The following is a 22471-nucleotide window of genomic DNA, read 5'->3' on the forward strand; positions in this document are numbered from 1 at the left end:
CCTTCCCACCGCAGGGCATTTATAAAAGCTAAGGAAAAACAGGCCAGGCTATTAACCAGAGCAACCTCTTTGGTGATCCAATCCTTTACAACCAGACTATGAGAGGATTGGGAATATTCTAGAAGAAAATCTGATGGGTGGGGGATTTAAAAAATCAGGACGTAAGCACGCACTGTCTGCCATCAGCGCTGCCAGAAATCCACCAGGCGCTTGCTCAGTTACTAAGCTCCAATCACCCAACAATCCCCTCAACCAGCCACTGCCCCGATAGTGTCATGTCTCTCTGTGTAAACCCTGGACATGGGGTGGTGATGCCAGGGCCCAAGCAATCACTATTTTTTTCTTCTTGCCCTTGTATATTCTTTGATTCTTTTATTTTATTCCTGTGGCTAGACGCATTCATTATGTATGAAGCACTGCAGCTATTACAAAGCCTGAGACCAATATGGTCTTATCCTGGCTCCAACAGCAACCAGTTCCTCTTTTTATCTCCAGAGTGACAAAAAGGAAACAAAGAACAATGCGGAATGCTGCACTCATTTGACTTCATGAAAATATTCTTCGTTCACATACAACAATGTATGCAATATGAGTGCATGCTAACGTCAAGCTGTTTTTTAAAAAGATTTACCCATTTGAGAGACGCAGAAACAGCGAGAGAGAGCATGAGTGAGGAGAGAGGGAAGCAGACTCCTTGCCGAGCAGGGAGCCCAATGTGGGACTTGAATCCAGGACCCTGAGATCATGACCTGAGCCGAAGGCAGATGCTTCACTGACTGAGCCACCCAGGTGCTCCATCAGGTTTTGTTTCATGAACAAAAGAATCTGTAGGTCAACCTATCAGTTTATTGAAACAAATTACAACTATGAAAAATATTCCACGAGACATAGAAATGTTCAATGGGTCCCTTGATCTGTCACCAAGTTCCATACTTTGGCATTTTCTCAAAAGCGATGACTTAGGGCTCTGACTTATGCTCCTCTTTTAGTTTTCATCTGACTGAGATCTATTTAAAGCGTGGCCGACACCCACCTAAGAATCCCATGGTATCTGCTGCTTCACTTTCTGGTCATTCTGGGCCCATTCCAATCTTCCCAAGGCCACCACAATGCTCAGGTTTCCAACGTCAGTGGACTTTTTACCTCTCAGAGGACTGTGCAGCAGACCATTCCCTCCTTCTCAAAACAGCCACCCGTCAGCCCACACCCTCCTCTGACCCCACCAGCCCTGTGCTGGTTTCCACCTCTCTGCTGGTCCTTCTCCGCTGCAGGCTCATCCCCCTCTACCCTATTGTCAAATAGTGGCATCTCCTGCCACCAAACCTCAGGTCCTCTTTCTCTCTATCCTTGGTCATCTCTCCATTCCGTAACTGGCAAATGCCATCTTCATGCTAATGGCCCATGGATTTATAATGCCTGCCCAAACCTTCCCCACCGAGGTCCTGATTCATGCAAGTATTTCCTTGGCTCATCCACCCAGATGTGGCACAAGTGTCTCAAACTTAGTGCATCCCAAACATCCATCAACAAAATATGGTCTAGCTGTACAAAGAACAAAGTACCGATATACACTACAGCAAGGGTGAACCTGAGAAATACTAACATAGTGGAAGAAGTTGCACAAAAGACCGCACTTTGTAGGATTCCATGCATACTACACGTCCAGAAGAGGTGAATCTGCAGAGATGGCAAGTAGATTAGTGGTTGCCTTGGGGGAGTAGCAGCAGGAAGGAACTGCAAATGGGCACAGGAATCTTCCTGGGGTAATGGATATGTGCTAAATTGCATTATGGCAGTGGTTGTACAACTCTGTAAATTTGCTAAAAACCACTGACCTGTACCCTTAAATGAATGTATAGACTTATTAAGCTTGTTAATTATACCTCAAAGAGTGCCTGGGGGCTCAGTAGGTGAAGTGCCTGCCTTCGGCTCAGGTCTTGATCTCAGGGTCCTGGGATGGAGTCCTGCACCAGGCTCCCTCTTCCTCTGAACCCCGCACCCCCGCTTGTGCTCTAATGAATAAATAAAATCCTTAAAAATCACACCTCAGTAAAGCTGTTTTTTAAAAAACTCTATACTCTTTTTTTTTTTTTAAACTCTATACTCTTGATGGCACCCCCTCAATATGCTCCTTCTTCAGTCCTCCTTTCCTCAGAAAGTGGCCCCACCACTCATGGGACCTTTCACATCATCCTGGACTCTTCCCTCTCTTCACCTGCCTTACTCAACCCAAGTCCTGATTCTTCTAAAACACCGGTGGATTCGATTGCTCGCCTGTGCCACCACACCACTGTGCAAGCCACCTTTCCCCTACAAGCTTGCAGACACTTCCTGATGGTTCTCCTTCATTCTTGCCCCTCTCCAATGCATTTTCACACAGCACTCCAAAAATCCTCTTAGAACATAAATTAGAGCACATCCTCAGCATGTTGAAACTCTTCCCTTTAAGCTTATATAATCCGAACTTCCTCACCCCATGGCCTACAAGGCTCCAACTACCTCTGCTTTCAAGGCATTATGCTTGTCCTAAAACTGACTCAGCCTATCACAGAGCCTTTGCACATGCTGTGGCTCTCTGCAAAAAATATACCGGACTATGCATATGAACGTACACAATAAGAGTCCCCACTGATTTCTGGGAAGGCCTCTTCTTCTGAAATACTAGCCTTTACACTTAAAAACATTTTTATTTTTAGGAAGAGTGTGCAAGCAGGGGGAGGGACAGAGAGAGGAAAGAATCCTCAAGCAGACTCAGCACTTAGTGCGGAGCCCAACTCAGGGCTTGATCCCAAGACCTGAGCCAAAATCAAGAGTTGGTCACTTAATCGACTGAGCTACCCAGGCAGGCTCCCCTTGCCTTCATGCTTTTCAAAAATATTAAAGAACGAAAGACAAACAATTAAAAGATCATGAGGATAGATTAAGGGACAAGTTGATGGCAAAGAGGGAAACTAAGGAAAAAAGAGACAATTAAAAATATTAAAGGATGGCAATGAGAGATGGTAGTTTATTTTCCGAAGATGTTAGTATATTCAAACAGTCCATAATTTTTTTTTTTCAGGACATTTACAGGTTTGAAATCCAGCATCTCTGAACCATGGGAAAACTCCATGTATAGTCTGTTTAAGTGTCTAAGCACTGGGGAAAGAAACATGAAAAAAAAAAACAAAAAAAAAAAAACAAGGGTTCCACTTTCATAGTTCATAATGTAAGGAAAGAGGAAATACCCAAACGTGTAATTTCAATTTAAGGTGGCACAATTTAAGTGACAGAGGCTGTACCAAAGTAACACTGGTACAAGGGAAGCACAGGGGAAGCCCACCTACCAGCAGAGGAGTCTGGGCGGCTACTTAGTAGGAAGAGATCGTTGATCAGCCGTAGTTTGTAATTAGGAGCTGGGGTGGCAAAGAGGCACCACTGCTCCTGGCAAGGAAGGCGTTGGCCAGGTTAAGAGGAGGTAACTGGAGCAGGTCAGTGTCATGGTTGGCTACACGAAGAAAGTACTATTCGATGTAACTAAAGGCCCAGATGAGAAGTCTGGAAATAGTCATTCAAGCAAGCTCCTTTTATTTCAAAACATGGGGCATTCAATACTATGCTACTTCGCAAGACTTCTGGGTGGGCTTGGTAAATCCATCACTATGCACGCATTTATCTTACGCAACACACAGGAATCCTACAACATGGGTATCATCTTGGGGTTGCTCAAGACGTGTATTTTGGGGGATCCCTGGGTGGCACAGCGGTTTAGCGCCTGCCTTTGGCCCAGGGCGTGATCCTGGAGACCCGGGATCGAATCCCACGTCGGGCTCCCGGTGCATGGAGCCTGCTTCTCCCTCTGCCTGTGTCTCTGCCTCTCTCTCTCTCTCTGTGACTATCATAAATAAATAAAAATTTAAAAAAATATTAAAAAAAAAAAGATGTGTATTTTGGGAATCAGCCTCCCCAGAAAATTGCGCAGGGCCCTCAACAAACCAACCAACCGGCAGAATTAGGAATCCAGCTCAGGTTAAGCACAACGGCACAGTCTTTATTTACTACCTTATGCAACAAGTAAAAGTAACGAGTTTGGCCCCTAACACAGCACTTCTGACAGTGATCTTGCAATCTACCCTGAATACCTTTCCTGAGAGAGAGAGGAGACTGCTCAATAAACCTGGTGGAGTTCTACAGCCTACTAACAATTAGAGACACAAAGGAGTCATCCTATAAACGAGTATATCTCACCAGCTGCATCTGCCTTAAAGTCGAAAATGCCAGCCAGAAATCTCTCACTTGAGCCTTTCTAAATTTCTTAGAAAAAAACAAGTTTAGGTGAAAAAAAAAAAATCAACTGCCAGATGAGAAGGAAGTTCACTGTAAAGAGGTTGACGCGAAGGGTCATGCGAAGTAGCTGAAAACAGAGCGAAAAATGACAAATAGCCACCCTCTCATGGGCAAGAACATTAGATAATGACCCTTAGTCTACAGCACGGAAACGCTCTCCTGCAATTGGTTTAATCAACGCTGGGGCACATTATTTTGAAATTTGGTCTTTCAGGGCGGTAATTCAATTGCAGTGGGGAGAAAAAAAAAATGTAAGACACTAAGGGGAGTAGGCTTTGAGGGGGAGGGGAAGGCCTCCATCGCATCATTAAAAAAAAAAAAAAAAAAAAAAATCCTACAAAGGTTTCTCGGAACGGAGCGACGGTCTCCGGTCTCAGGTCAGGTCAGGCCAGGCCAGGGAAGCAGGTGCAGGTCGCCGTCTCCCTCCGCAGCCTTCCTGCGAGTTGCTCGAGGTCCCCCCGCCCGGCAGCAGGCGGCGATCCTGCAAGGCGCCCGGCCCGGGCGGGAGAGCTCGCGCACTGCGGCTGCGATCGGTTCTCCCGGGGGCGGTCCGGGAGGCTTCGGGGGTCTTCCCCTCGCAGGAAGGCCCCTCCCCTCCCCTCCCCTTCCTTTTACAAGGGTTTCGGTCCCTCGCCCTCCGCCCGGACCCGGACCGCGCGAGCAAACAAAGGCGCGGCTGGTGGCCCCCGTCTGCCGGCCGAGGGGAGGGGAGGGGAGGGCGGGCCGTGACCCACCTGACCTCCACCTGCCCGACGGGAGGCCGCGCCGGGCCGCCCAGGGCTCGGCCCTTCCTTCGCCGCTGGGACCGGCCGGGGACCCCGCCCTGCCCCAGGCTGCCCCCGGGGGTCCGGGCCGGAGCCCACGCCCACGCGCCGCCGCGCCGGGGCCGTCGAGCCCGCACTGCAGCAGCGCTCGCCGCGGGCCCGGGCCGCGCTCGGCAGCCGCCCTCGCCCCGGCCCGGCCCCCCCCCGCAGCGCCGCTCGCACCCCGCGCTCCCGGCGGAGGACGCCCGCGCCGCCTCGCCGCTCCCGGGCCCGCGGGAGGAGACGCCCCGGCTGCCCCGGCTTCGCCCAGCGGCCGAGGGCGCGGGGCCGGCTTACCGGCGGCGGCGGCGTCCCTGGGGGCAGGCGCGCCCACGTGCGGCGCGGAGGAGCCGGCCGGGCCACGGCACGGGGGCGAGCAGCCGCCGCTGCGGCTCAGCCGGGAGCCGGGACCGCGAGCCGGGAGCCGGGAGCCGGGACCGGGAGGAAGCGCCGCGCCCGAGCCCGAGCGGCCGCGGCCCCAGGCGGCGGGGCGGGATCGTGAGGTTGGCCCTCGGCGTGGGGGGCGGGGCGGAGCCGGGCGGGGCGGGGTCAGGGCGGGCCCTTGGCGCGCGGGGGCGGGGCCAAGAGCGAGACCTGCGTGCGGGGGCGGGGCCGGGAGGCGGGCCTTTGACCTGGGGGGCGGGGTCAGGGAGGGCCCTCGGCGCGCGGGGGCGGGGCCAAGAGCGAGCCCCGGGCGCGGGGGCGGGGCCAGGAGACGGTACCTCAGCGTGCAGGGGCGGGGCCTAGGGCGAGCCCTGGGTGCAGAAGCGGGACCGGGAGGCGGGCCTTTGGCCGAGAGGGCGGGGCCAGGAGGCGGTACCTCAGCGCGCGGGGGCGGGGCCGAGGGCGAGCCGTGCGTGTAGGGGCGGGACCGGGAGGCGGGCCTTTGGCTGAGGGGGCGGGGCCAGGAGGCGGTACCTCAGCGTGCGGGGGCGGGGCCAGGAGGCGGTACCTCAGCGCGCGGGGGCGGGGCCGAGGGCGAGCCCTGGGTGTAGGGGCGGGGCTGGGAGGCGGGCCTTTGGCCGAGGGGCGGGGCCAGGAGGCGGTACCCATGCGCGGGGGCGGGGCCAGGAGGCGGTACCCATGCGCGGGGGCGGGGCCAGGAGGCGGGCCCTCGGCTCCTGGGGCGGGGCCTGGGCGTCCACCCTGCGGCCCGCTGCGGCCCTGACAGCCGGGCTGCTCCGTGCAAACCCTGCACAGGTGGGGGCTCACCTGGGGGCTCCCCCGACACACCTAAACGGAAGGGGACAGCGGTCAGTGAATCAGCGTGCCCCAGGACAGGCTTTGGAGTTACAGACGAGAACCGCGGGGCCCCAGGAAAGTGGCCGTTGACACCTGGGTCGCCCCATCCTTTCCAGCGGGACCACACCCAAACCCTCGGGGAGGAGGTGCAACGAACCCTTCCAAACACGCTGGGGCCGCAGGAGGCCCCGCGGACCCTGGTGAAGACCTCCCCGCCCCCGGAGGCCGGCCGCACCTTTCTGGCCTTTGGCATCAGAGGAGAGGGAATTAATTCCTGAAATGAGTTTCATTCTGTGGGTTCTGGCTCAGGAAGGAGACCTCGGTCAGTTTAAAGAGCATTAATATTTCCAGATAAGCCCTGACGCCTTCCTGTCATCCTCACGAGCCTCCAGACCTGGACAGTTGAGACCCACCCAACCTGGCCTGACAGCTGCAGAGCCAGACGCACCTAGGACTGGAATCACGTAGAGTTCACCTGCGCATCCTGATTGCACCAGCTGGGGCTCCCAGCCAGCCCAAGCAGCAGCACCTGTTGACTGAGGTAGTAATTTCTGCACAGGCCTCTGACCAATTAACCCTTGACAGCCCCTTAAGGAATTTTCAGATCTGGTCTGGGGCTCCCAAAAGCCATGAAAGAGTTAGGAGGTGGGAGTGGTAAGTCTGTGAACACATCAAAATTGTACAGAACATCTTGTGTATGTGTTTCTGGAAAAGGGTATATGGTTGGTCTCAGATTCCCAAGGGGACCTATCACCTCCCCCAATCACCAAGAATATTTTCATAGTTTGGGGTATTAGGCCCCTGGACTGCCCAGGCTTCTGATTCTGATTCCATCTACATTTGGCATATACCAAGTGCACCAGATGTAAATCCTCTAATGGTCAATTTTAGGAGTGGTCTTTAATTAGAAGTGGAGGGAAGCTAAAGGATGGAGCATTTAGTAGAAAAAAATTAATTTCACGAAAACCGATTTCCTGATGTAGATATAAGAAGCTCCATTTTTACCAAAACAGTTGCCAAAGAGGTGAGGTGGGGCTTTTTTTGTTTTAGGTTCCTCAAATCCTAGCCACACTCCACACTGCATTTAGCTAATAATGAAAGAACTGCTTGTACTCCCCACTGAAAGGGAGAACCAGTCTATCCGTGTCAAAACCACTATGTCTAACTTTGTCCTAATATATTAAATAATATATATATGCCTTGTATTTTTTTCATTTAAGTTCGATTTGCCAACATATAGTATAACACCAAGTGCTCATCCCATCAAGTACCCTTCTCAGTGCTTGTCACCCAGTTACTCCAACCCTCTGCCCACCTCCCCTTCTACAACCCTTTGTTTCCCAGAGTTAGGAGTCTCTCATGGTTTCCCACTCAGTTCCCCTCCTTTCCCTTATAACCCCTAGGACTATCTCTTATAGTCCTCGTATGAGTAAAACCATATGATGATTCTCCTTCTCCAATTGTATGTCACCAATCTCTAAAGAACTCTAGGTGTGTGGAACATTAAGTTAGTTTTGACAGATTCAAGTACTATCAACGCTTAAAAGAACCACTACATTTATAATCAGGATTGACAGTAAATGTACAGCACTAAGATTTGAAAGTTTATTCCTACACAAAATCTGTTTCTGTGGGTCAAATTGTCACAGTTAAAAGTCTACTTAGCTGTGTTTGTTTAAGGCATATAAATAGAGCATGTTCCCCGTATAATCTCCAATCAGAGCATTTCAGATTTAATTTGAATCAAAACTTTAATCCTTACCCCTTCTGATATTAAGGACGGGGTTATAGGGACCCCTGAGTGGCTCAGTAGTGGAGCATCTTGCCTTTGGCTCAAGTCATGATTCCGGGGTCCTGGGATCGAGTCCTGCATCAGGCTCTCCACAGGGAGCCTGCTACTCCCTCTGCCTGTGTCTCTGCCTCTCTCTGTCTCTCATGAATAAATAAATAAAGGCTTAAAAAAGGGGAGGCTCTAAATCAGAAGTGACTACATTTTCTGGTTCTCTCTCCACCTTTTAGAGAGATTGGCCAAACACATTCTGAGTTTCCATATGCAAATCCTGGTGATTCTCTAACCTTGTTTTTTCTATGAATAGATCCTCCACTACCCCATCTGGAGAATATCCTGTGCAGTTCTATATTTGATGCTGTGCCCACTTTGTGGTTGACTTGCAGAAACAAGTATACCTTTGTCAGAATCATCATTATCACCAGTTTCATCTCCACACTACATCACTGTTCAGGATCTTGCTGTGTCACAATCTTTGCTGAAGTTCAGTAGGTGAGGGAGAAGCCCAAAGGGCAGGCCTAAAGCTGATACTGTATGTGGGTTTCACACCCACGTGTCAAGCTAGAAAAGTGTATCACAGAAGCTGGTTCAGGCAGGGTCACTGGCTCCTTTTGGGGCCTAAAAGGCACACAGAATGGGATAATCCACTTAAAATATGCCACTCTTAAACCTATTTCATTTACCTATTTTATGGAAAAGTTCACACAGAGGTTAACTTGGAGATCTAACAACCATATGGCTTACAAATCACTTAGATTCAATATATCATCTCCCTTAATTTTTACACCAAGGGGATTGCCCTGGTCTCTAGACTCATGATAGTGAAGCTGGACATGCCAAGCACTGGGCACCAAGAAAAGCAAAGGAACTGCTATTAGACAGTCCTGGATATGCTGCTGGCTCCTGGCTCTTAGCTGTGTGATCTTGGACAAGTTCTCCAAGCCTTTTTAATTTTTTTAAAAGATTTATTTATTTATGATAGAAAAAGAGAGAGAGAGAGAGAGTCAGAAAGAGAAGCAGGCTCCCTGTGGAGAGCCCAATGTGGGACTGGATCCCGGGACTCCAGGATCACGCCCTGGGCCAAAGGCAGGTGCCAAACCGCTGAGCCATCCAGGGATCCCCTTTTTCCCTTATTTGAAAAATGATATTAATATATCTATCTTGGGGCACCTGGGTGAGTCAGTTGGTTAAGTGTTTGCCTTCAGTTCAGATCATGATCTCAGGGTCCTGGGATAGAGCTCCATGTCAGGCTCTCTGCTGAGTGAGGAGTTGGCTTCTCCCTCTCCCTCTCCCTCTGCCCCTCCCCCAACTCATTCATTCTCTCTCTCACTCTCAATATCTTAAATACCTATCTCAAAGGACTGCTGTAAGAAATACATATAACAATGAAGGGAAAATATTAAGCATGACATATGGCCTAGTATGCCATGGTTCTTAATTCATGATTTTTTTTTTCCTTCTCATTCTAAACCTAATTCTTTTTTCACTACAACACCATGAAACATCTTCATGCACATATATTAGATGCCTTTCAGTTGTGAGCAATAACATAATTCAAACTTAACGAATGGGAACATTTAAGGATACAGAGGTATCTTGGAGCATCTCTTAGAATCTGGGATCTCAGGAATAGTCTGAGGCCAGGTAAGGGATGCCACTGTGGGGTGGTGGGACAGTCTCTTGAGAATTAGTTGCCTTTTTCTGGCTATACTTGGTTCCTTCTGCTCCTTAGACCATGTAGGCTGGGGCAGAGCCACTCAGAGTAATAGCTCTGAGCTTTTTCTGATCCAGTCCAGCTGGTGGTCCTCCTCTTTAGAAGCTGGGCCCAGGGATCCCTGGGTGGCGCAGCGGTTTGGCGCCTGTCTTTGGCCCAGGGCGCGATCCTGGAGACCCGGGATTGAATCCCACGTCGGGCTCCCAGTGCATGGAGCCTGCTTCTCCCTCTGCCTATGTCTCTGCCTCTCTCTCTCTCTCTGTGTGTGTGTGACTATCATAAAAAAAAAAAAAAAAAAAAAAAAGCTGGGCCCAGAGCTGGAACAGTCAACAGAGGCTGGCAGGGCAAAGTCACCTTGTGGCTGTTGTAGCTGCAAACATGGGAAGCAGGATCAGGGGGGAGGGTACTGGGCAGACCATCCAATGAGGGTTCCTTATGACCTTTCCATAAACATGATACACGCTGATCAGTTTACAACTGAGAGTCTTCTAAGCAGGTTACACATGGATCCAAAAATGTCAAGGTGATACTTGGCTAGAGACAAGAAAGGGAGAAGAAATAAAAGGAACTGGCCTGTTTACTTGTGTGCTTCCTGTCTGTGACTCCATTAGACAGAATCTGAAAGTGCTCCAGGGTCCTGCTGCTACTGCCCATCATTGGCAGGGTTCTGGAGGATGGCTGCGGAGGGAGACCAGAGTATGAAAGATACAGAGGAAACATAGCGAAAACCATTAAGATGTTTTTAGAGCCAGACAAGAAGTCATTAAGATGTCTTAGGAGCTATGGTCTGAGACAAATAGGAGGGCAAGCTGGATTTAATCAGGCAAGGTAGAGATGGCTAAAGGAAGTGAGACAGCCTGGATGGGACTCAGATGTTCCTCCACCCAAAGTGGATGAAGAAGTGAGGTGTGGGTTGTCGGAGCTAAATGGCACTTTGCCATCATTAAGTTGAAGAGTCAAGAAGTGCTTTGCATGCTGAGACAGACTAGAAATAACAGGATTACCTGCATCATCCTGGTTTCCCCAAATAAATGAACCTTGAGCATTTCCATACTCTATTGCTTCTCGAATGGAAAATAGCCTTATCCCTTATTTCTGCAATGCTGTCGTCGGGTGATACGATGTGACCTTTGTGGTCATAATCAAGTGACAACATTGCCGTATCTCGCTATGAACAGCCCATCATAAACTTGGTAAATTTGCAGTATCTTTCCTTTTCAGGTCGTCCATTGTGCACCTGTTGTATCTCTGCTCTTTGGCCAGCCATTCCTCCGGAGGTCTTGACTCCCCAGCAAACGTTCTTCACAAGTGTACTTCTGTTTCCTAAGATCGTTTCCAAGTCCTTTTTCTACAGGGCAGAACCAGAACCCGGGAGGCTGTTTACAAAACCAACCCCATTTGAAAGCAGGGAATGTGCAGTTGCCTATTGCCAGAGAGACTACAAAATGGGCTGAGGGAGGCATCTGGAGGATCACCTTGGGCTGTAGCTCAGAGGGGGGCAGGAATGGGTCAGGGAGAAAGCATCTGCTTGTGTCAGAGCGAAGAGATGGTCTGGACAAAGTTGCCCACATGTGGACAATTTGAAAGAAGGGGCAGGGCGACTTTGCAAACATCCTGGGAACACAGAAACCAAAACCCAAGTAAAAAAAACCAATGTGGAAGAAATCATAGCCCAGTGATAAAAAGGACATTCTCCCCGAGTCTTTCAAGCCATACTACTTCATAAAAACTAATGAAAATGTGCTCAGATATAATGAAACAGAATGTGATACAAAATAAGATTGCAGAACTATGAAAATAGGATAAATCACACCCTTACAGAGTTAACAACCTGGAATCAGCAAGGGATGGCTGGAACATGGCCAGAACCTGCTCCGTAGCTCCCGCTAGACCAGCGGTTCTCAAACTGCCCTCCCAGCACCAGCAGCACCTGGGAACTTGTCGGAAGTGCATGTCCTGGGACCCCAACTCTGGGCAATGTCTTAACGTGCCCTCCAGGTAATCCTGATGCCCTTTGACACTGTAGAACCAGGTTCTTGGACCTGGTTCTTCTCCCTTTCAGGCTAGAGTTTGGGCATAGCAAAATCGCTCAGCCTGATTTCTAGAACAAGACACTTTCTCACAGGGATATTCTAATCTGCATTCCCCAAGGACAGAAACAGAAGCAGACTACAACACCAGAATTCATTCATTCATTCATTCATTCAGCCCACAAACATTTATTAAGCTTTGAGCACCAAAGCAGACATTCACCAGTTTAGGACGACTTTGTCATGGACTAGCTGGCCATGAGGCTCAGTAGCGTCTGGAGGCAGGAGAGCCAAGTAGACAGGGGTCTCGGCTCCCTCCTCCACAGTCCGGGGGCCGTAAGGCCCACCCATGTCCGTCTTCACCCACCCTGGGCAGCATGCATTCAGCAGAATCCTGTCAACTTTCCTCTTCTCATCCAGACGCCAGGCCAGGATTCTTGATAAGACCGTGACCCCCAGCTTAGACACCCCATACGCGGAGTTGGGCCAGCCTTCCCTCTCATGCACTTCATTGCTTGTATCCTCCACAAACTTCTTCATGAGGTCCACCAGGTCCTCCTCTGTGAGCGTCTCGCATTGGAACTTCTTCTGTAGATCTGCGCTGCAATTTTCAAGAGCCTTTGAACCCTCTAAACTACTGAGATTCACCACCCTGCCTGGAACAGAATAGTAAACACATGGAAGCATGTCACACAAATAAACAATTGTTGGGGCGCCTGGGTGGCTCAGTGGTTGGGCGTCTGCCTTCCACTTAGGGTATGATCTCGGGGTTCTGGGATCAAGTCCTGCCTGGGGCTCCCCTCCAGGAGCCTGCTTCTCCCTCTGCCTATGTCTCTGCCTCTCTCTGTGTGTCTCCTATGAATTTAAAAAAAAAAAAAAAAAAACTCTTAAAAAAATGTTGGTTGACTCTACTCAACATGCAATTGATTCATGCTGCAGGTTTAACTGCTGATTTAAAAAAAAAAAAAAAGAATTCAGGATGCACCCAGTGGGTGTTAACATTATTTTGTGCTCTCTTCCCGCAAAGGGAAAGACACATTACCATCAATAACAGAGGCTAAAGAGCAGTGATTACTCATTAGGTAGGTCTGTAGTGGAATCACCGAGAGGTTTTATGAAATATCCCCCTGCACACAGAAACACTCCAGCTACCTGTGAACTTGCTTTCCTAGAGACAGCAGCTTCACCCTGAAGATTAAAGCTTTTTCAGGGTTTGCCCAATCCTAAGGCCCATGGGCAGCCACCTCTTTATTATCTCCAAGTACCAAAAATCAGAGTCAAGCAATGCCTTGTCTATCTTTAATAATGGCGTGAGTTAAAAATATTTTAAAAATATTAATTAATTAAATATTAATATTTTAAAATTAATATTTTAATTTAAAATATTAAAAAAAAACCTGGGTTGGAGAATTATTTATTTGAGAAAGAGAGAGAGAGAGGCAGAGACATAGGCAGAGGGAGAAGCAGGCTCCCTATGGGGAGCCCAATGAGGGACTCATCCCAGGACTCCAGGATCATGCCCTGAGCTGAAGGCAGACACACTCAACTGCTGAGCCACCCAGGCGTCCTTCAAATCCAGTTTTGATTTTCATCACTTTTTTTTAGCCTGTAGCTAAAAATTAAATATAGTGTAATGAAGGAGTTAACATTCATATTACCAATAATTCACAGCTACTAAAGAGACAGTCAGGTGCATAAAAAATATGCAGGCCAAAAACTATAAGACAATTTGAAGTATTGTTGGAAATCTCTGAACCAGTGAACGGGTGAATTTATACAGTTCATCCAACATCAAAAAACATCCTGTTTTGAGGGTTCTTTTCTTACTTATCCTGACTCTACTATCTGTGCATTCAATAGGATAATTAGATGATTTTTTTTTTTTTTGAGTAGGTTCCATGCCTACCTATAGAGCATGGAGCCCAGTGTGAGACATGAACTCACGACCCTGAGATCAAGACCTGAGCTGAGATCAAGAGTTGAACACTTAGTCACCCATGTGCACCAGGATAATTGGATTTTATTGCATTTTCTAAGTGGCATTCATTCACCACAGAGACGGGGCTGGAGAGGGGACTGGGGGTGGAGAGGGTGTTGCACATTCTACTGGATATTCTTGTGGGCCAACCCCACACGGAGATGCCCTCACTCTGTCTTGTACACAAGCACCTCGCTTATCTCTAGGTACCCGAGACTCTTCAGTAATTTTCTCCCTCTCTTGTAATACATATATCTTTCCCAACTTTAAACTATGAGCAATTTGAAACCTATAGGGAAGTTGCAAGAGTAGTTCGATCAATACCCATATACCCTTAAGTTCCCCAATTAGCATTTTGCCACATCTGCTTTCTCCTTAATTGCAGACAAATCTAAAACTTTGCCCTAAACACTTTAGTATACGTAAGAGTGATCACACTTAAGACCTTTATCATGGTACAACACTGTTATCCAAAGTACAGTCCATATTCAAAGGACTACAGTCCTTTCAAGAATCTTCCTTTATAGGTTTTGTTTTCACTCAGGCTCTCATCTGGGATGATGGATTGCACTTAGTGGTCATATCGCTTTAGTTTTTTTTTTTTAGATTTATTTATTTATTTATTTATTTATTTATTTATTTATTTATAGAGAAAGTGGTGGTGGTGGGGGGGGGGGACAGAGGGAGAGAGAGAATCCCAAGCAGACCTCATGCTGAGCAGGGAGCCCAATGTGGGGCTCAATCCCATGACCCTGAGATCAGGTCCTGAGCTGAAACCAAGAGTCAGATGCTTAAGTGGGCCGCCCAGGTGCCCCTCTCTTGAGTCTATTTTAATCTAGAGAAGTTAACAATGACCTTTTTGAAGACTCTAGGCTGTTATTTTGTAGTATCTGTCCCAATTTGGATTAGCATGATGTTCTTAGACTCACTTTAATAGTGTGGCCAGGAATACTACTACTTCGAGGACGTTGTATTCTTCATTACTTTCTAAGTGGCTTTGTTCTCAATCACCTGGCCCCTAACAAGGAATTAAATTCAAAACGGAAAGGAGGAAAGAAAAGAAAAACGAATTACAGGAGCTCCGCTATGCCTTTGGTGGAAATAAAAAACAAAAACAAAAACAAAAAAACAAAACTTCCTAGGAGTAAGAGGAAGCCTCTGGGACAGAGGCTAAGAGGTGACAGTCTCAACAGCCAGATGGGTCCAATCAACCCTGAGAAGGACTGGACGCACACCATCCACATATACACCCGCTTTGGTGAGGTCCAGGGGGGCTCTCTGGTCCAGAAACAACCCCTATTCCTATTCTTAGAAAGGGTGTGCAAGTAGCTCCACCTAGTGGGCAAACATTTGATTAACCTGTGCACTGGGAATCTTAAATGAGTAAGAGGGTAACTTTCTTTAAAGAGATAATATAATGCTAAATAAAATATGGCTTTGAAGTCAGTTTTGTTTGTAGAGACGGTGATTCCCTACAAATCAAGAGGCAAATAACTCTCAGCCTCTTGTCCTCCAAGTAAATATGAATTTTATGGAAAAAGCACAAATATTCTCAGTGTGTTATAAAGCAGATTCCCATTTTGGGAATTACTGTTAAAGAGAACTGGTTAAGGCCAGTGATTCACCTGCTCTGGGTTGTGGCCTGAGCCCCACCCTCCCCAAAGCCATCTTTTATCTTTCAAAATGGCTTGGTTTGCAATCATTTAGCGTTATGCTCCGTCCCTTCACTGGAGCAAATTATCCTGATTTGATTGATGGGAGAAGTCAGGAAACCTGAGTACTGTTCCTAGCTCTATCACTACCTGTCTGTGTTCACATCTTTGGGTCTCAATTTCCTTCTCTGTAAGATGAAGACAAAGGAATGTAAGGTTTCTTCAATACCTTGTAGCTTTCAAATTCTAGGATTCTAAAAACCATAAAGACTTCCGGATACTTAGTAAAAGGCACCCTTGCCATGGAATACTATGCAGCTGTAAAAAGTAAGAAAGCTTTCTCTCCTGATCTAGAAAGAGTCCCAGATATAGTAAGTGAAGAAAGCAAGGTGGCAAATATTATACTTAAGGATCCCTTTCTGTAAAAAAAAAAAAAAAAAAAGGGGCACAAAAATATGCACTTAGATTTGCGTTAAAAAAACTCCATCCTAGAGGCATGCCTGGGTGGCTCAGTTGGTTAAGTGTCTAACTCTTGATCTCAGCTCGGGTCTTGACCTCAGGGGGGTGAATCCAGACCCTAAGTTGGGCTCCATGCTGGACATAGAGCCTACTTAAAACAAGACAAAATTCCATCCCCTTGGCCCTGGGTACACATCAACCCCATGCAACCAGACCTAAGGCTTCCTTCATTTTAAAAATTATTTTTAAAAAAAGATTTTATGTATTTATTCATGAGAGACACAGAGAGAGGCAGAGACATAGGCAGAGGGAGAAGCAGGTGTGCGGAGCCTGATGCGAGACTTGATCCCAGGACCCCAGGATCACGCCCTGAGCCGTAGGCAGATGTTCCACTACTGAGCCACCCAATATTTGTTGAAAAATAAAACAATCAGTGTTGTTTATTGGAGGCACCTGGGTGGTTCCTCGGCAAAGCCTCTGCCTTCAGTTCAGGTCATGACCCAACGCCCTGGGATTGAGTCCCACGTCCAGCTCCCTGTTCAGCAGGGAAGTCTGCTTCTCCTCCTTCTGCCCCTGCTCCTGTGCTCATTCTCTCTCTCTCAAATAATAAAAATTTTTATTAAAAAGATATTTATGGAATACTTGGGAATGTGGGTAAGATACTCGCTAATAAAGAAAAATTTCTTTGGGAGGTTCTGCATCAGCTTGACAAAATGAAGGAAGGAGCACGAGGAAAGCCAAAAAAAAAAAAAAGACTAAAAGAGATCCTTCTTCTCCCAGGTCCCCAAATGAGCTGGACATGGCCCCACCACCCTGGGGAGGTGAGAAGGGCCCACTGAGGTTGTTCAAAGGCAAGAGGCCTTTGGGGACCTGTGACACCTTATCATTCTAGGGTTGAGTCCATGACATGGGACCGGAGACCACTGCCATGTACCATACATATCTTTTAAAGCTAAAGTGGGCAGGTGAAGAGTAAACTATTATGAGAAAATAGTGAAGTTCTCTATTTTCCCTCCTACAGGGAAATAGCATCTCTGGGTGACTCCTGAGGGACAGCCCCATGGCCCACTTCGTGCTGAGGGATGCAACCTGGCCATTCACGTGGCTGGACTTACCGTGAGGTTTTATTATTGGCAGCAATTCGTTGCAGACATTTCTTGTGGCAAAAAAGTTTGTCTTCAGCGTTATCTCAGCTTGGATGTCAAAGGGCGTCGGATCATCAGCTTCCAAAAAGAGAAGGAAACAAAGTCACGCATTTCCCCTCTGAAATGTATATGACAAAGTGGATCTTATCTCTAATGAAAGTTTAAAAAAAAACAAGCTAACTTTAAAACGATTTTTTAAACCACTGGGTCGGTGCTTCTCAAACTTCCAGCGTGGTCTGAATCACCTGCAGGGCCTGTTAAAACAGCTTTCTGGGCTCCACCTCCAGACTTTGGGATTGAGAAGGTCTGGGGTGGGGCTCCAGAATTTGCATGTCAACGCGTTCCCAGGTGACGCTACAGCTACCGGTCTGGCCACACTTTGAGAATTGCGGGCTTTCAAGGCTGCTGCTCAATCTTGACCGGGTTTGGGACGCAGCTAGGGATTGTTAAAATGCAAATTCTGATTCAGCAGGTGTGGAAGGAGGCCTTCGTTGAAGGTGATGCAACCAAAAGTGGTGCCGCCGCCCACACTTTTTGAGAGGGTGGGGGCTTCCAGCCGAGGTTGTGTTCCTGTCCACGCGGTCCAGGAAGCGGAGCATCTCTCCATCAACCCGTCAGCCTGCGGGTCCCCGCCGCTTCCCGCCTGCCCTCCCAGAAAGCCCGCGGGCTGAGTTGGAGGTGCGGATGCTCAGCGACGGTGACGGGTTAAGGCCGGGGCGGAGGGGCAGGAGTCGATCAAGGCCTCATACTACTTTTTACTCTGTTCTGCCTCTTGGGTTTCCCTTGCCCAGTAGGTTGGTAAATGGGGCTGGCCTGATTGTTCTTTCTTCCCCCCCGCACAAGGCAGCTCAATTAACTCTCTTGTGTGTGTGTGTTTTAAAGATTTTATTTATTCATGAGAGGCACAGACAGAGAGAGAGGCAGAGACACAGGCAGAGGGAGAAGCAGGCTCCATGCAGGGCGCCTGATGCAGGACTCGATCCCGGGTCTCCAGGATCACGCCCTGGGCCGCAGGCAGGCGTTAAACCGCTGAGCCACCCAGGGATCCCCTCAATTAACTTTCTTAATAGAACCACAGAGAAAATAATCTTGATTTTTTTTTTTTGTCCCCCTCCGAAGATGCTACTTAAAAAATCACACTTAGCATGTATGTTTGATGACAAACCCAAATTCCCTGGGGGTGGGGGTGGGGTGGGGAGGGAACAAGGCTCGCTTCCTTCCCGCCTGAGCCTATCGAAGCTCTCCATTAAACAAAATCTCAAGTCCACTAATGCGTAAAGTGCGCACTGATCTCGTCTCAGCGATCCATTTCCTGTCCCGAGCAGATGCCTCCGGGCAACTACGAATGCACCATTTCACGGATAGCGAAAGCCCCGCCCGAGTGAGCTCGGAGACCCTTTGCAGAGAAATGCTTTTTTTTTTTTTTTTTTTTTTTTTGCATTACACAGAAAGCTGGTGAGCTTAGCAGGGCGTGGCCCCCCTCCCAGGAGGCCGGGTTTCTGGCGCCCAGCGGCCGCGGACGGCTCCGGGAGCGCCCCGGGATGCGCCCCGCCCGCCTTGCGCCCAGCGAGCAGCTCTGGCGACTCCGCGAAAGGCGAGGATCGCAGCGGGAGGCCCGGGCTGAGCGCGTCCCGCGGAGCTGGCGCTGCGCTGCGGGATCACCCGGGCGCACGGGGGCGCACGGGGGCGCACGGGGGCGCACGGCTGGGGGGTGCCTGCGGCTCTGCGCCCTGCACCCTGGGCGCACCCAGGGACCCCCCCCCCCCCCCATCCCGACCTACGCTTGAAGGCGATGCCCGCGTTGTTGACCAGCACGTTGAGGCCCCCGTACTCCTTGCGCAGGAAGTCGCGCAGGGCGCGGATGCTCTGCAGGTCGTCGATGTCCAGCAGGTGGAAGCGCGGGCTCAGGCCCTCGGCCTGCAGCTGCTGCACGGCCGCCCGGCCCCGCGCCTCGTCCCGCGCCGTGAGCACCACGTCCCCCGAGAACTGCCGGCACAGCTCGCGCGCGATGGCGAAGCCGATGCCCTTGTTGGCCCCGGTCACCAGCGCCACGCGGCTGCAGGAGGACATGGCCGGGAGGGGAGGCCCCGGGGCGCGTGGGGAGCGGACCGGGCTGCGGGCCCCCGGGGAGCGCGCTGCAGGCGGTGGACGCAGGAAGGGAAGCCCCAGAGAACTGAGCGCCGCGAGCCCGGGCTGCGGCTTCTGGGGAACCAGGCCTGGCCCTCGGGCCCTCCCCTGCGAGGAGGGGCCGTCTGCTCCCGAAGGTTTCGTAACGGGCCCTCTCCCGGGTCCGCCCCTTCGCCCGCGCAGATCCCGCCCCCGAGTCAGGGCAGCTGTCTCCGAGCCCGAGCGGATGGTGCAGGGTCGGCCCGGGTCTGGAGATTCCCTGCAGTTGGATTGAAGAAACTATTGCACAAGGAGGAAAACAAGTGCTGAGTAATTTTCTTGGGCACGTGCCCATCATTCACTGCAAAATGGAAATGCCTGCCTTTTCCTAAAATGCGATGAAATTAGACACCGTAACTGCTTCTGAAGACACAGATCCCCCCCCCTTTTTTTTGCTTAAACTCAAGAAAGACAAGAGAAAAAAAAAGGGGGGGCCTAGGAAGAGATGTACAGGTGTGGTCCGGGCTCATCTCTGCGTGTGATTCCCAGTGCGCCCCCAAGTGGGACGAGTGTGGATGGAGCCCTCTCTGCGTGTCAAGCCTCTTACTGGAATGTTTTCATGTAATCCTTGCATAAGTCCTGTGGGTGCTCAGTGTCTGCATTTTAGGTTTGTCCAAGGAAGATGGACATTATCCATATCTATTTTTTTTTTCTCCCAATGAAACATGTGTGCCCCACAAAGTTCAAAAGAAAATGAATCCCCAGGTGTGTCAAGGTCTGCAGAGGCAGTTAGAGCTCCCCGGCCCACCTTCTAGAGTGTAATCTGAAGGTGTTTGATTAGTGACACTTAGATTTATGGAGAGTTGCGACCTCATTGTGACTCACCTTTTCTCAAGCAGAGCTGGCTAAGCTGCTTTTCTTTCTTTCTCTTTCTTTTCTTTTTTCTTTTTTCTTTTTTTTTGTATGTCACCTTGACCATCCTTTTCCATCAAATCAATAAGGGAAGTCAGGAAGTTGGGCTCTTGCTGTGTGGTTCCCCTCCTGTGGCTCAACCAGTAGTCTTTTTCCCCCTCTAGAAATTATTTGGAACTCTATTTTAAAGATGTAGGGCTATTCAGGTTTTCCATTTCTTTTTGAGTGAGCTCAAATTGTGTTTTTCAAAAAAATTGTTTATTTCATCCAAGTTGTTGATTCTTGTGAGGTGAAGTTGTCATAATATGCTCTGGGTAGTGATATATGGGTAGTGATGCTGCCTCCCTTACTCCTGATAGTGTTCATTTGTGTCTTTCATATTTTTTCTCCTGCTCTGTCTGGTGAAAGGTTTATCAATTTTTTTTTAACCTCAAGGAAGCATCTTTTGGTTTTACTGGTATTTTTCTCTATTTTTTTCCTGCTTATATTTTTGTTCTAGCCTTTATTTTTTTTTCTTTTGCTCACTTGGGGTTTTATTTTCTCTTTTTCTAGTTTCTTACCATGGAGGATGAGGTCATTCAAGATCTTTTTTTTAATTTAAGATTTTATTTATTTATTCATGAGAAACACAGAGAGGAGAGAGAGAGAGAGAGAGAGACAGGCAGAGGGAGAAGTAGGCTCCATGCAGGGAGCCTGATGTGGGACTTGATCCCAGGTCTCCAGGATAAGTCCCTGGGCTGAAGGTGGCACTAAACCGATGAGCCACCCAGGCTGCCCAAGATCTTCTTTTCAATATAGGTGCTAAGGGCTATTAATTTCCCTCTATTTATTTTTATTTATCTTTTTTTGAAAGGCAGAGGGAGAGAGAGAATCTCAAGCAGACTCCATGCTGAGCACAGAGCCCTCCATGCTGAGCTTGATCTCATGACCCTGAGATCATGACCTGAGCTGAAATGAAAAACCAGTCCTTAACTGACTGAGCCACCCAGGGCCCCTGTTAATTTCCCTTTAATTACTGCTGTTAGTGGCATCATGTAAACACTGATATGTTGATTTTTCAATTTTAATTGGTTTAAAATACTTTCTAATTTACCTATCGATATCTTTGATGATATTTAGAAGTATTTTTAAGCACATTAAAAAAAGATTTTATTTACTTATTCATGAGAGACACAGAGATAGAGGCAGACACATATGCAGAGGGATGAGCAGGCTCCCTGCAGGAACCCCAATGTGGGACTCAATCCTCAGACTCTGGGATCATGCCCTGAGCAGAAGGGATACGCTCAACCCTTGAGCCACCCAGTTGTCCCTTAAAACATTTTTTGAGAGATTTTATTTTTTAAGTAATCTTCATACCCAACGTGGGGCTCCAGCTCACAATCCCCAAGATCAAAAGTTGTATGCTCTACTGGCTGAGCCAGCCAGGTGCCCAGGAAGTATATTTTTTAAAGTTTCCAACTATTTGGAGATTTTTCAGATATCTTGCTATTATTGATTCCTAACTTAATTCTATTATAATCAGAGAACATACTGTGTAAGACCTGAATTCTTTTTAAAGAGTTTTAAAAGCTGAGAGATATTAAAGCATGTTTTGTGCAAAGGTAATAATCTCATAGGGAGGTAAAAATTGATGGAGAGAAAAGGAATAATTCAAGAACAAAATGTGTGGGAGGCAGGTGCAGTTGGGATCTAGGACTTGGATGGGGGCTTGTCTTTGGAAGCAGGCATCTGGTAACAGGAGGAAAGCAGAGTGTGTGAGTCTAGCTAGACGGTTCTTCATGAAGGCATTATTTCCTCTTTGAAGGATGAGCCATTTGACGTCATTAGCAAGAGGTTTCAGTCTGGGAGATTTGAGGAAATAATAGCCATCTTGTGGAGTGTGAGGTGAATGAATGTACTAGGGAACTGGGCAGCATTAACTAATGAAGCCGGGGCCCCATTTGTGATCTGTGGTCATAAACGTCAGGATAGTATGATCAGCTTCCTATCATTCCCCATACCCCCTACCCCCCTCGCATGTCTACCTGCTAGTGCAGGCTGAGAGCAGTGGTGAAGTTGGAGGGTTGGTATTTTGCCAGGCTTACACAACAGCATGAAGGGTGTTTGCAAGGAAAGGATTTATAGTATAGGGCTATGGCCTCAAAGAATGGAAGAAAAGACATGAGGAAGTTGGAGATTTACAAGGGAAAAACAATAGGGTCGATAGAAGGAGAGGTCTCTGAAGGCGGGACACCGCTGGAGGAAGCCAGGTCCCAGGGGTCAGTGTGCGATGCTTTGAGATAGAGGCCTCAGAGGCTGTGTGGATGAGCCAC

At 48.6% G+C, this 22471-nt stretch overlaps 2 protein-coding genes across 5 annotated transcripts in view; both read right to left on the bottom strand.

Annotated features, from left to right (window-relative positions):
• Positions 1-5665, bottom strand: part of DOP1B (DOP1 leucine zipper like protein B) — a 107059-nt gene extending 101394 nt beyond the window's left edge. Inside the window, exon 1 of one of the 4 annotated variants that reach the window (XR_011997656.1) lies at positions 5427-5616. The gene's annotated coding sequence lies outside the window, so the exon portion shown is untranslated. Of the gene's footprint in view, positions 1-4664; positions 4849-5060; positions 5139-5426 lie in introns of those variants that run through there. The other 3 variants (XM_072740746.1, XM_072740748.1, XM_072740747.1) reach the window with 3 other exon arrangements.
• Positions 5666-12057: 6392 nt separating this feature from the next.
• Positions 12058-19427, bottom strand: CBR3 (carbonyl reductase 3). The gene is made up of 3 exons (XM_025986482.2): positions 18920-19427; positions 17109-17216; positions 12058-12560 (listed from the first exon to the last, which is right to left on the bottom strand). Exons 1-3 carry the CDS (start codon positions 19206-19208, stop codon positions 12124-12126), a joined length of 834 nt encoding a protein of 277 aa, XP_025842267.2. The 5' UTR covers positions 19209-19427; the 3' UTR covers positions 12058-12123.
• Positions 19428-22471: the final 3044 nt, after the last annotated feature.

Source organism: Vulpes vulpes, chromosome 15, assembly GCF_048418805.1.
Source record: "Vulpes vulpes isolate BD-2025 chromosome 15, VulVul3, whole genome shotgun sequence".
Classification (NCBI taxonomy): Eukaryota; Metazoa; Chordata; class Mammalia; order Carnivora; family Canidae; genus Vulpes; species Vulpes vulpes.

What these genes read in the sequence shown, in the direction of transcription:
- CBR3 (XM_025986482.2), bottom strand. Translation starts at nt 19,208, where the DNA reads ATGTCCTCCTGCAGCCGCGTGGCGCTGGTGACCGGGGCCAACAAGGGC. An exon ending in CGCGGGCATCGCCTTCAAGC is followed by an intron (nt 17,217 to 18,919) that starts GTAGGTCGGGAT and finishes TCTTTTTGGAAG; the next exon opens with CTGATGATCCGACGCCCTTT. An exon ending in GCCAATAATAAAACCTCACG is followed by an intron (nt 12,561 to 17,108) that starts GTAAGTCCAGCC and finishes ATTCTGTTCCAG; the next exon opens with GCAGGGTGGTGAATCTCAGT.